This window comes from Maniola hyperantus, chromosome 13 (genome assembly GCF_902806685.2).
Source record: "Maniola hyperantus chromosome 13, iAphHyp1.2, whole genome shotgun sequence".
Lineage (NCBI taxonomy): Eukaryota > Metazoa > Arthropoda > Insecta > Lepidoptera > Nymphalidae > Maniola > Maniola hyperantus.
In genome coordinates this window covers 474,195-486,441 of record NC_048548.1, presented here as the reverse complement: position 1 = coordinate 486,441, position 12,247 = coordinate 474,195, and the positions used below count along the sequence as shown (strand labels likewise).

The window sequence follows — 12,247 nt, the reverse complement described above, 5'->3', positions numbered from 1 at the left end:
AAGAGTTCTAATTTTTACTTCCTGCATGATAAGTTACAAAAACCTTTTGCAAACTCATTTTGGGAAACGAATTTTTTTTTTTCTTTACTGTTGTAAGAATTCACTTTTTTTCTTGTTGACGTATGAACTGTGAAGTGTAAAGTTGGCGTTAAATAAAAATACCTTTGATATTGAACCTGTGCAGTATTTATCGATCTATTTGATAATACTAAGTGAGGCGCGGCGCTATTAGTTTGAGTTTGTTGACCAAACTCGTAAAAAGTTAAAAAAAAAAAAAATATTAGCCTTGTTAATTACTAATATTCCCCTTTCCCCTCAAACTAAGCGAAAAGCTTGTGCTAGGAGTACGTACAACAATAGCGCCACGAGTGAGGTTGAACCGGCAACCTTTCGGAATTCAGTCCGCTCCTCAACCGTTGAGCTATTGAGGCTCATCAAATTGCATTAATTTGATTTAGAATTTAAGTAATCATTGTGGCTAATTCCGTTGTACACAATCTCTAAACTAAACTAAAATGGCACGTCTAAATCTATTGCTATCCGTTTCATAATGTTGCTTGCGGAAAAGGATAGCACTAGATTTAGACCTGTTAATTTAGTTTAGTATAGAGATAGTGTATAAGAGAATCAGCCACATTGTCATAAACATTCAAAAAAGCTGTGGTAGCCTAATGGTTAGGATGCCTGCCTTCCAATCGGAGGTTGGGATTCTATCCCGGGCACGCACCTCTAACTTTTCGGAGTTATGTATGAGTAATTAAAATATCACTTGCTTTAACGGTGAAGGAAAACATCGTGAGGAAACCTGCATGCCTGATAGTTCTCCATAATGTTCTCAAAGGTGTGTGAAGTCTTCCAATCCGCACTTGGCCAGCATGGTAGACTATGGCCAAAACCCTTCTCACTCTGAGAGGAGACCAGTGCTCTGTAGTGAGCCGGCGATGGGTTGATCATGACGATGTCATAATCGATTTTTTGGACGCGATTATCTATTTTCTTAGCATGATTTTCTATATTTATTTAATGTAAGATTAAGAAATAGAATAATTGAAAGTAAGCAATTCATAAGTCTCGAGAACTAAAGCATTAAAAATGCTTCAAGACCTCATTACTTATAATGTACAATAATCGTTTCAGATTTGAATTCTGTGAACATTCATTTCTAAAGGCGGAAACAAATTATAGGACGCGGCTGACAGACTTATAGTACGCGGCCGAAAGTAATGTACATGGGCCTTTCGAATGACATTTCGGCTTTGTAGAGCGTTCTCTGTCACTCATACCTTTATGACGTTTTGTCGGTCTCAACGACAGAGACAGTGCTCTACAAATTTGTTATCACCTTCTAAAGGTCGATGTACATTACTTTCGGCCGCGGACTGTGCAAACTGTCGGACGTAAGTCGCGTAACCTTGAGCGATCGGACGTCCGAGAGATTTTTTTATTCAGATACAAGTTAGCCCTTGACTGCAATCCTGGTGGTAAGTGATGATACAGACTAAGATGGAAGCAAGCTAACCTGCAAGGGGTATGGCAGATTTTATTAAACCCATGCCCCTTTTGGTTTCTACACGGTATAGTGCCGGAAAGCTTGAGGGTGGTAAGTAGCCAAGGCCGAAGCCTCCCACCATTTAGAAATTATACAATTCCAAACCCCTGCCAGGAATCGAACCCAGGACCTCCCACTAATAAGACCACAGTGCTTACCACAGCACCAGGGAGGTCGTTAAATATCACACCTATCAGTTGCCGCTGTCAGCCGCAGCTTACGGACGCGTCCCATAGTTTGTTTCACGCTTTAATAGGTAATATTATTTTGTTATTATTTATGTAAATGCCAAAATTATTAAGTTTCGTTAAGATTTAATTATTAAAATATAAAAAAAAACAACATTGTCAAATCTTGAAGTAAGGAATAGGTTCGCTAGTTATAAGATAAAAATTAATGTAGCCATGTAGTTTTCCCGAAAAAACGCGTAAGCGACGCGATTAGCCCGGCGCTTTAGACCTTCTGGAGTTATTTCACTCCTATCGTAATTTCAGCCACAAGGTTGTATGAAATGAAATTTATTTATTTTCTAAATTTGGGTACACTATGTGACAGAAAATAATGTACATCGGCCTTTAGAATGACATTTCGGCTTTGTAGAGAGTTGTCTCTGTCACTCATACCTATATGACGTTTTGTCGGTCCCAACAACAGAGACAAATCCGCTATCTCCTTCTAAAGGTACATTAATGTTGTACTCAATAATATAACTGATAAGTTAACTTTTTGTTGAATTAAATTGTGTAAGAAAACAGCTGAGTTTATGTTAAACTTGTAATAAAAATAATGATTTGTACGATAGATTTTTGTCTTATTTTTTTACATTCCTTCCTTTTTTTTAATCGATTAAATATTCATTCGATTCCATTTTAATCTATTTTCTCCATTTTTTCAATTGATAGTTTGCAAAATGAGCTAGTTTTTTGTATATTACATCAGATAAATATACCCTTTTTTTAAGTATATTTAAAACTTGTTGACATCAGGCCTATAAGTCCCATTCTCCTTTGTTTTTTAAAAAAAATATTAGCCATATTAATCATGACTAAAACTCCTCTTTCCCCTCCAACAAAGCATAAAGCTTCTGCTAGGAGTAGGTACGATTTCAGATTTCAGTCTGCTCTTTTGATCACTAAGCTGTTGAGGCTATGTATTACTTCCAAATTTATCTAGATAGGTGTCAACTCTGACTTCCTGCAGGAAGGATTCTTAAAACAAGCAACCGTCGGCTACACCCAGATACTTGTAGTGATCAGCTGATAAATCCGTACTAATATTATAAATGCGAAAGTGTGTCTACCTGTCTGCTAGCTTTTTACGGCCCATCCGTTCAACCGATTTTGACGAAATTTGGTACAAAGATACAGGGATAGACATAGGCTACTTTTTATTCCGGAAAATTGAAGAGTTCCCACAGGATATTAAAAAACATTTTTTAAATGAAACATTCAAAACGAAAATATATCATACTTTATTTAAGTATAAAAATTGAAAACAAAGAAGCCCAGAAACAAATTATTATCATCTAACACTTAAATCTATTATTCACAGCACATAATTGAAGATTCATAAAGTTGTACTTAAGAAGGTACTTATAAAATTATAATACTTGACAAATAAATCATGTTTAACATGCCTTAGTCTTTAAGAAAATCTTTTACACAAAGTAAAACCTATTTATTTCTTTCACGATAAAATTCTTCCATAGATTCAAGCTCCTGTAGATCATAATTTAGTATGGTATCATACCCTTTATAATGAAACTTGCCAAAGAATAGTTTATCTTTCAGCATGGAGGGGAACCATATGGCATCGTCCGGCCACATATCTTGGAATGGAATCTCTGTGTAGGCAAACCATTTCGGCGACATCTCGTCAGTTTCAGTGGGAGTACCTTCGAATATAGATGTGGAGAAAACCCTTACATCCATCATAGTGGAGTCACCTTCAAAGATATTAAAGATATTTTAGTGACGCAACAAGTCATGAGCCAAGTTAATACGCCTATATGCAGTGACCAGTGTCTGTCTATTGGTTACTTTTAAATGCTAAACAAAGTTAAAGTCAAATAATTTATTTAAAATAGGTAATAAAGTACAGTTTTTGATGGTCAGTTGTTGGATTTGTAAGATATTAGTGGTGGTAATTTTTACGTGAACTTAAATCTAAAGCTACGAGGGTTCCAAATGCGCCCAGGTCTGAGAATAGCCCACAACAAACTCGAGCGGGTATTCTTTTTTATTATCAACAAAATCTTACAAAATCACTTAAACTTATTAGAACTATCATAAAGCTGTAAGGCAACTTATTCCCAAGCTTTCTTATCATTTAATCCTTTACATTGTAATAGGATTTTTCAATAAGTTTTATCAAAACTTTTAACTTATTGAGAGACTGCTGAACCTATAATGGAAAAATATTATCTTATAGCTCATGGGAAAAGTTATACTTATTTTATCTAATGAGAGGAGCAGATATCAGTTCTAGGGAGACAAGGTTGCAGGAAACAGAAAACAGAAATAGAAGGAATTATTTTTTACATTTTGCTAGCCATAAAACCAAATTCGAAAAATTCACAAAGTAGAGTAGGTAGCAGTAAGAAGTAGGCGGTAGGATGGCGTGGAAATATTTAATCAAGAACTAAGAAGAATCAATTTTGTAGCGAGAATTCAATGAAAGGTCTAGTTTCCAATAGGTGATCTAGGTAGGTAGGTACCATAAAGTTACATATCTAGCTCACCTTCAAAAGTAAACTCCAAATGGCCGATATTCTTTAAATTACACTTTTTTACAATCACACAGCATTCCTCCTTCAATTCCCGGATCGCAGCTTCGATAATTGTTTCATTTTGTTCGACTTTGCCGCCAAAACCGTTCCATTTGTCTACGCCGAAGCCGCGTTTTTTGAGCCCTAATAAAATGTGCGTGTCGTTGCGGAGAAAGACTAGCGTATACAGTTTTCGAAAATACATTTTTAACGATTTAATAAGGGGGCATTCAGCGCAGTGCAGTCATATTTTAATTCAATATTTCAAAGTTATTTTTTGGTTGTTGTGTTACTTGACCAAAACAAAACACGAAATAATTAATCTTATCAATGTCATTTTGACTGCTTTTGACTTTGACGCATTTTCGACAGTTTGACAGCTACAGTGTGACGATCGCAATCACCTCCGATTGGTTGACGCTCGCTCACTATTGGCTACAATGCATTGTGGCCAATAGTGAGCGAGCATTAACCAATCAGAAATGATTGCGATCGTGACATTGTAGCTGTCAAACAACCGCGGTAGGGCCACGAATGTAAATCGGAGAGAATCTTTTATTTTTTTCAAAACATCGAGACAACAAGGCGTAAATGACGTCACCAAAGAATTTATTATTGAATTTTGTGTACTAATAAAATAATAGAATTCTGTGATTATGTGATATAATTTCGTAGGACTTTATAAACCTGTACAAATAATAACTTTTGTAACCAGTAACTAAAAATAAAATAATAGCTAGTTACTTAGTTACTTACAATTTACGAATACTTAGGTATTATTAATTTACCTGCCTAGTACGTACTTTGTAGCTAATTAGCCCTACCCTTATTATAAATGCGAAAGTGCGTTTGTTTGTTGTTTTATTGGTTTATTGGTTTATTGGTGTGTTGATTTGTTGGTTTGTTGGTTTATTGGTTTGTTGGTTTGCCCTTCAATCACGTCGCAACGGAGCAACGGATCGACGTGATTTTTTGCATGGGTATAGGTTAAAGACCTGGAGAGTGACATAGGCTACTTTTTATCCCGGAAAATCAACGAGTTCCCACAGGATGTTTAAAAACCTAAATCCACGCAAAATCGTGGGTATCAGTTAGTAGTTAGGTACTATAATAATTTATGACTATAGCGATTAAATACCCACTGGATAAATACCTAATAACATTGCTTATGTTAATAACAGCTTAATAATAAAGTTGTTATCACAGGTTGTTATAAAATCGATGTTTACTTATCAGTTGCGAGCAGGCAGTTGAGGCGAAGAACGTCTATAAAATAATCACAAGGCCTAACTATCCACTTAGTGCTCGAAACATTAATTACCTATTCGTTACACGTAAGTAGATCTTTTATTCATTTTTAGGTGTTTGTTTCTCCAGAGAAAAAGGAACCCTTGTATTATGATCACTTAGTTGTCTGTCTGTTTGTCTGTCTGTCGTGTCTGTCAAGAACAGGGTAGCTAGCTGCTAGCTTTTCACAGCCCAACACTTCAACCGATTTTGATGAAATTTGGTACAGAGTCAGCTTACATGCCGAGAAAGGCCATAGGCTACTTTTTATCCCGGAAAATTAAAGAGTTCCCACGGGATTTTTAAGAAACCTAAATCCATGCGGACGAAATCGTGGGCATCATCTGGTAGTATTATATAGTAAAATAGTAAAAATATAGTAACAATATGGATTAACCATACATACTTAAACAACACATTAATAGGTATTAATATGTTAACTTGCATAAAAGTAAATTGCCTTAGGTATATTATATTAGACGTATTATTATTCAATGTACCTACTCTGTGACCTGTGTTATTAGGTAGGTCTGTTTACAATTCATTAACATTATTGCCTTTTATCTTTTATGCACTTTAATAAAAATATATGTTTCTAGGGTTGCCTTTGGCGTTCTATTCGTATTTATAAGTACCTATTCATTCTATTTAGGTAGGTGCTTCTGGCACTTCTAGACTTAGAGTCGTAATAATCTAGACGTCCGCCTCCTACTCGTGAGGTCGGGGGTTCGATCCGAGCACGTACCTACCTTTAACATATTTTTGGAGTAATGTGTGTATTAAGCAATTAATTAATATCACTTGCTTTAACGATGAAGGAAAACTTCATGGGGAAACCTGCATGCCTGAGAGTTCTCCATAATGTCCTCAAAGGTGTGTCTGTGACATTTATCTTGGATAGACAACGTAGAAATAATTAGTAAATAAGTAGTAGGTAGTTAGATGTAGTTTTAAGTGTTTGAATGACTTACGAGAGCTACATAGTCACACTAATGAGTCAGCTCTTTAAATGAGAATAAAAAATAAAAAAGTTTGCCAATCGTACTTGGTCAACGTGGTAGACCATATCCTAAATCCTTCTCTTTCAGAGAGGAGATCTGTGCTCGTAGGCCGGCGATAGTTGATCATGATAGAAGATATTAGTAGTTGTAAGAGTCATTCAACTCTCTACCAATAGGTACATGAGATACAGCCTGCTGACAGACAGACAGACGGGACGGATAGCGGAAGCTTATTAATTAGGTCTCGTTGGTATCCCAAAAAGTGCTAACCCTAACATTCAACAACAACAAATTGGTCCCATCTTTCAGTTGCGAACAGCTAGAGTCGAATTCACCAGTTACAGTCAGTCCAAGTTACTTCATCATCAGCACGCCATGTCGTGTCTGAGCAGCCCATGCCCGATGAGCCAGGGTCCAGCTGGAAGCACCTTCGCGAGTCTGGTGACGCACATGCTCGCTGCGCAGGGCCTTATCACTGAACCCTGGCCTGATGATCACAGTCACCGAGTTAAAGGTAACTTGACAAAACAAACAACTAAGTAAATTACCTATTCGTTACACATAAGTAGATCTTTAATGTCATTTTTAGGGGTCCGTATCTCTAGAGAAAAAGGAACCCTTGTATTATGATCACTTCGCTGTCTGTCTGTTTGTCTGTCTGTCGTGTCTGTCAAGAAAAGAGAATCAAAACCTTTAAGATACCTATTTCCCGTTGACCTAGAATCATGAATTTTGCCGACAGCAATGTTTTATATTTAACTAGCTGATGCCTGCGACTACGTCCGCGTTGGTAAAAATCCTGTGGGAAGTCTTTGATTTTCCGGGATTTTCTCGCTGCGCAGAATAGAATAGAATAGACTGTTTTTTTATTCATGTAAACTTTTTAAAAGTGCTTATGAATAGTCAGGTAGTTTTAATTTACCACTGGTTCGGAATGCCGTTCCTACCGAGAAGAACCAGCAAGAAACTCGGCGGTTGCTCTTTTTAATTTTTCAATTTACAATGTTGTGTCAAACAGTGTCTTAAAACAGTGTCTTATCACTGAACCCTGTTCTGATGATCACGGCCACCGTGCTGAATATAACTCCATTGTAGAAAACCCCGTAGGGACTGTTTGATCTTTCAGCACCTCGATTGCGGTAGAATGACGACTACGTCACGATCGCAATCACCTCTGATTGGTTGATGCTCGCTCACTATTGGCTACATTGTATTGATGCAATGAAGATGTGTGTGAAGTCTGCTAATCCGCACTTGGCCAGCGTAGTAGACTATGGCCAGACCATTCTTACTCTGAGAGGAGACCCGTGCTTAGTAGTACTAGTAGATAAAACGGCGATTAATGTAATGTTTATTTTAAATAAATAAATGGGCTTGCGATTGACTGCAACCAAACCAAGCAGGAAATGAAATGAAATGAAGATTTATTTATAAAAACTACTAGTTGATGCCCGCAACTTCGTCCGCGTGGCATTAGATTTTTAAATATCCCGTGAGAACGCTTTGATTTTCCGGGATAAAAAGTAGCATATGCCCTTTCCCGGGATGCTAGATACCAAAATTCACCAAAATTGTACGAAATTTTGTCAACATCGGTTGAACGGGTGGGCCGTGAAAGGCTAGCAGACAGACAGACACACTTTCGCATTTATAATATTAGTATGGATGAGGAGATCCGTAGGAGAACTAGAGTAACCGACATAGCTCAACGGGTTGCGAAGCTGAAGTGGCAATGGGCAGGGCACATAGTTCGTACAACCGATAGACGTTGGGGTCCCAAGGTGCTGGAATGGCGACCTCCCACCGGAAGACGCAGCGTTGGAAGACCCCCCACTAGGTGGACGGATGACATCAGACGAGTCGCAGGGAGCCGCTGGATGGCGGCGGCGCAAGACCGTGGCGTGTGGAAGTCCCTACAAGAGACCTATGTCCAGCAGTGGACGTCTATTGGTTGATGATGATGATGATGGATGTCGGTATACAATTTTGTGTCGGGAACCCTGAAGTAAGTTTAATAAACCTGTGTCTCAGGGTCCCCGCTCCTCCTCCTCAGTCTCAAACATAGATGATGCAGTCTAAGGTGGACAGCATGAAATACAATGGCTTTCAGATGGAGATACGTTTGACTTTATCATCGTGGGTGCCGGGACTGCTGGCTCGCTCCTCGCGAGTCGACTCACAGAAGTCCCAGACTGGAACGTGCTGCTGATTGAAGCTGGTGGTGACCCTCCAGTGGAAAGCATTGTGAGTGAGTTTGACATAGAGCAACCGGAAGGAAGAAAGAAAAGGAAGGAAGAAAGAGAGAAGAAAGAACGGAATTTAGACTCGAATCTTGGACGAATCGTCCAAGAATTCAAAATATTTTTAGATGTCAGTGAAAATAATTCGTGACTGAGTTGCGGGCTTATCTTGCTCTACAGTTTACACGAGTCAGGATCGAGAAGACGAATGATTTCGCATTCAATTATACATATAATTGAGTCAGCTTTGATTACCCAGCACAATCGATTGATGTGCGCTTTTGGGCTATACGTCTAACCGATCGAAATAAAAAAATCCTATTTTTTCAATTACAGATTCCAAATTTCTCTGGAGCCACACACAGAAGTGACCAAGTGTGGCAGTATTTCACGGAAAGGGATGATTTAACAAATAGAGGCTGCACTGATGGGAAATCATTCTGGCCAAGAGGAAGAATGCTGGGAGGCACTGGTTCTATCAACGGACTTCTTCATATGAAGGGAAGTCCTGGGGATTACGAAACTTGGCATTTCACTGATGGTGACGGATGGGACTGGTCATCGATCCACAACTCGTTTATGAAAAGTGAAAAAATGATTGATCCTTTCATCCTGAACAATCCAGACCTGAGAAAAAATCACGGTACCAACGGAGAATTTATGATTGACAAATTAAACTTTACATATACTGAAATTGTTGATAAGCTTTTAGAGGCTTATTCTGAAATGGGTCTCCTATATTTGGAAGATTTAAATGGACCCACACAGATGGGCGTTGGAAAGATAAGAGGCAGTAACCATAAAGGTAGACGAGTAAGCACTGCAACTAGCTTTTTAAATTCTGCAAAAGATCGCGAAAATTTATACCTTTTAAAGAATACATTTGCTAATAAAATTGTATTTGAGAATTTACAAGCTGTAGGTGTTGAAGTTAAAAGACCTAATGATGCTATAAATACATTTTATGCATCAAAAGAAGTGATTGTAAGTGCTGGTTCAGTGAATTCTCCTGTTGTACTAATGCTATCAGGTATAGGGCCGAAGAAACATTTAGAAGAATTAGATATCGATGTCATAGCAGATTTACCTGTAGGTGAAAACTTACAAGATCACGTACGAATCCCAGTTCCAGTAACGTTGAATATAGGAGCGGCGCAAGAAACTGAAGATTACTGGCACAAAGCAGCGGCGCAATATTTGCTCGAACAGACAGGACCACATAGCACTAATTACAACCAACCTAACATTAACGCTTTTATGTCAGTACCAGGTGGTAAAACACTTCCTGATGTACAAATAGATCACAACTATTTTGTTCCAAATACCTCATATGTTTATTCAACTTGTAGAGACATTATGTCGTTTACAGATGAAATTTGTACACAATTTGTACAAATGAACTCGGATAGTGAAATGATAATATTATTTGTATCATTATGTAGACCAATTTCAAGAGGAAAAATATTATTACGTTCAAAAAATCCTACTGATCATCCAAAAATCTTTTCAAAATATTTCAGTGATGAGCGTGATATGGATATATTTATTAAAAACCTTAAACGTATTACACGAATAGTAGATACAGGTGTATTTAGAAATGCAAAAGCGAAACTTGAAAGAGTTAAATTTAAAGATTGTGACGGACTTAGCTTTGCTAGTGATAGTTATTGGGAATGTATGGCAAGGACGTTGACTTATAATGTATACCATCCGGTAGGTAAAGCTAAGATGGGAAAAGCAGATGATCCGGCAAGTGTAGTAGATAGTGAGCTAAAGGTGCTAGGTTTGAAAGGTGTAAGAGTAGTGGATGCGAGTGTTATGCCTACAATAACGAGTGTTAATACGAACGCACCTACAATGATGATTGCTGAACGTGGTGCTGATTTTATTAAATCAGAATACAAAGTATCAGTAAGGGATGAATTTTAAAAGATAATCTACGGGTTTTTTCATAGGTTTTTTGCTGTGATAACTTTGATAGACTATAATATGGACCTTGGTGTATAACTATCTCTATGCTATGGACTTTTTAGACTTTTTATAATATGTTAAGTGTCACTTATGCCTTTGACAATGTCATGTCCTATAAATTCATTTTCTACTATTTGTTGATTAAAATTTCAATTCTTCAAGTTTTCGCCATAATATCTGTTGTTGATAAAGGTATTTCGCCACTTGAGAAGAATTCTGTTGGAATTAAGTTTTTCGTAGATATTGTAAATGAAAATCGTACTGGAACTTGTAAAGTGTATTCAAGAGTTAAGAAGTGCTGTTTGACTGATTTAAACAGGGAAGATTGTGGTATTATGCAGGCAATCGGTGAAACTATCGATGTGATTAAACCTAGAGACAGGAAGACGCTTGAATACATTTTTCCAACTCTATATCCGCACGATCTTGTAGGTTACTGTGAAGTTCTGCTAAATTATCGCTGTCTTAAAAATAGAGATAGATTACACGTTAATATTCCATTTGATACCAAAATCATTAATGCTAGACGTTCTTATCCATTGCTGAAATACTATCTTAGCAATACCAACAGTGTGGCCTGTGAAACATTGGATCAAAATTCTTTGAGTGATTGTTTCCCAATCGATTGTGATGTCAAATATGCTGGTCAAAGGTCTTTCTATGATGAAGATATCAACAGGTGTACTAAAATACCACTTTGCATTGGAGATATTGATAAAAAACTTCCGAATGTAGTGTACGTGCCTTCTATAAACGTCTGTAAAAACTTAGAAAATCCACTGACAGCACAAGATATTTATGCGATCACCACAGGCTTAGGGACCGTCGTTCAATCAACAAAGAAAGAAGATAATCTCAAAGTTGAATTAAAATCTAATTGTTCAACTATTTCACAAAATTTGCATTTACTGAAAGATCTTATGTACGGGAAACTATGTCCCTGTGATAAATCTGACATAAATTTTGAGGATGGGTGTAAATCTGCAATTTTATCTATAGTTTTTTGTGTGATAAGCATATGCGCTCTATTACTTACTTTTATAGTTTGTGTTAACACGACCGTCTGGGTCTATATCCAGTGGTCAAAAGGAAATATAAATGATTTCATAGTACGAATGAGGAGTAAGTTTAAAAGGACAGAAAAGAAAGGTCACTTACATGCTAGAAAATCCTGCGTTAATAACGAAGTAAGGAACACTTTGTTACGTGAAGTTATGGTCCGAGATATTCCTCTGGAGTTAAGGGGTAGTGTGGTAAGCCTTTGTGCGAGAATGGAGAAGGAGGTGAGAAAGAAAAGAAGATATCGTAACGAAGATATCGGTAGTCAGATAAGTCTGCAGAAGGAGAGCGTGCTTACAAGTTCCTCTTCAACGGATACTTTGTGTACGGAGAAAGATGCGTTAATTAAATAAATGTGATTTCTTGTTTTCTG

At 37.3% G+C, this 12,247-nt stretch overlaps 3 protein-coding genes across 3 annotated transcripts; 2 read left to right on the top strand and 1 right to left on the bottom strand.

Moving 5' to 3' along the window:
- Window positions 1–3,002: 3,002 nt before the first annotated feature.
- Window positions 3,003–4,632, bottom strand: LOC117987519 (oxidized purine nucleoside triphosphate hydrolase-like). The gene is made up of 2 exons (XM_034974545.2): window positions 4,290–4,632; window positions 3,003–3,494 (listed from the first exon to the last, which is right to left on the bottom strand). Exons 1-2 carry the CDS (start codon window positions 4,519–4,521, stop codon window positions 3,223–3,225), a joined length of 504 nt encoding a protein of 167 aa, XP_034830436.1. The 5' UTR covers window positions 4,522–4,632; the 3' UTR covers window positions 3,003–3,222.
- Window positions 4,633–5,557: 925 nt separating this feature from the next.
- On the top strand, window positions 5,558–10,794 carry LOC117987373 (ecdysone oxidase-like). The gene is made up of 4 exons (XM_034974371.2): window positions 5,558–5,650; window positions 6,914–7,118; window positions 8,715–8,848; window positions 9,181–10,794. The coding sequence occupies exons 2-4, from the start codon at window positions 6,980–6,982 to the stop codon at window positions 10,771–10,773; spliced, it is 1,866 nt and encodes a 621-aa protein (XP_034830262.1). The 5' UTR covers window positions 5,558–5,650; window positions 6,914–6,979; the 3' UTR covers window positions 10,774–10,794.
- Window positions 10,795–10,889: 95 nt separating this feature from the next.
- Window positions 10,890–12,242, top strand: LOC138403220 (uncharacterized). Its single transcript, XM_069502825.1, has one exon. The coding sequence runs from the start codon at window positions 10,890–10,892 to the stop codon at window positions 12,225–12,227; it is 1,338 nt and encodes a 445-aa protein (XP_069358926.1). The 3' UTR covers window positions 12,228–12,242.
- Window positions 12,243–12,247: the final 5 nt, after the last annotated feature.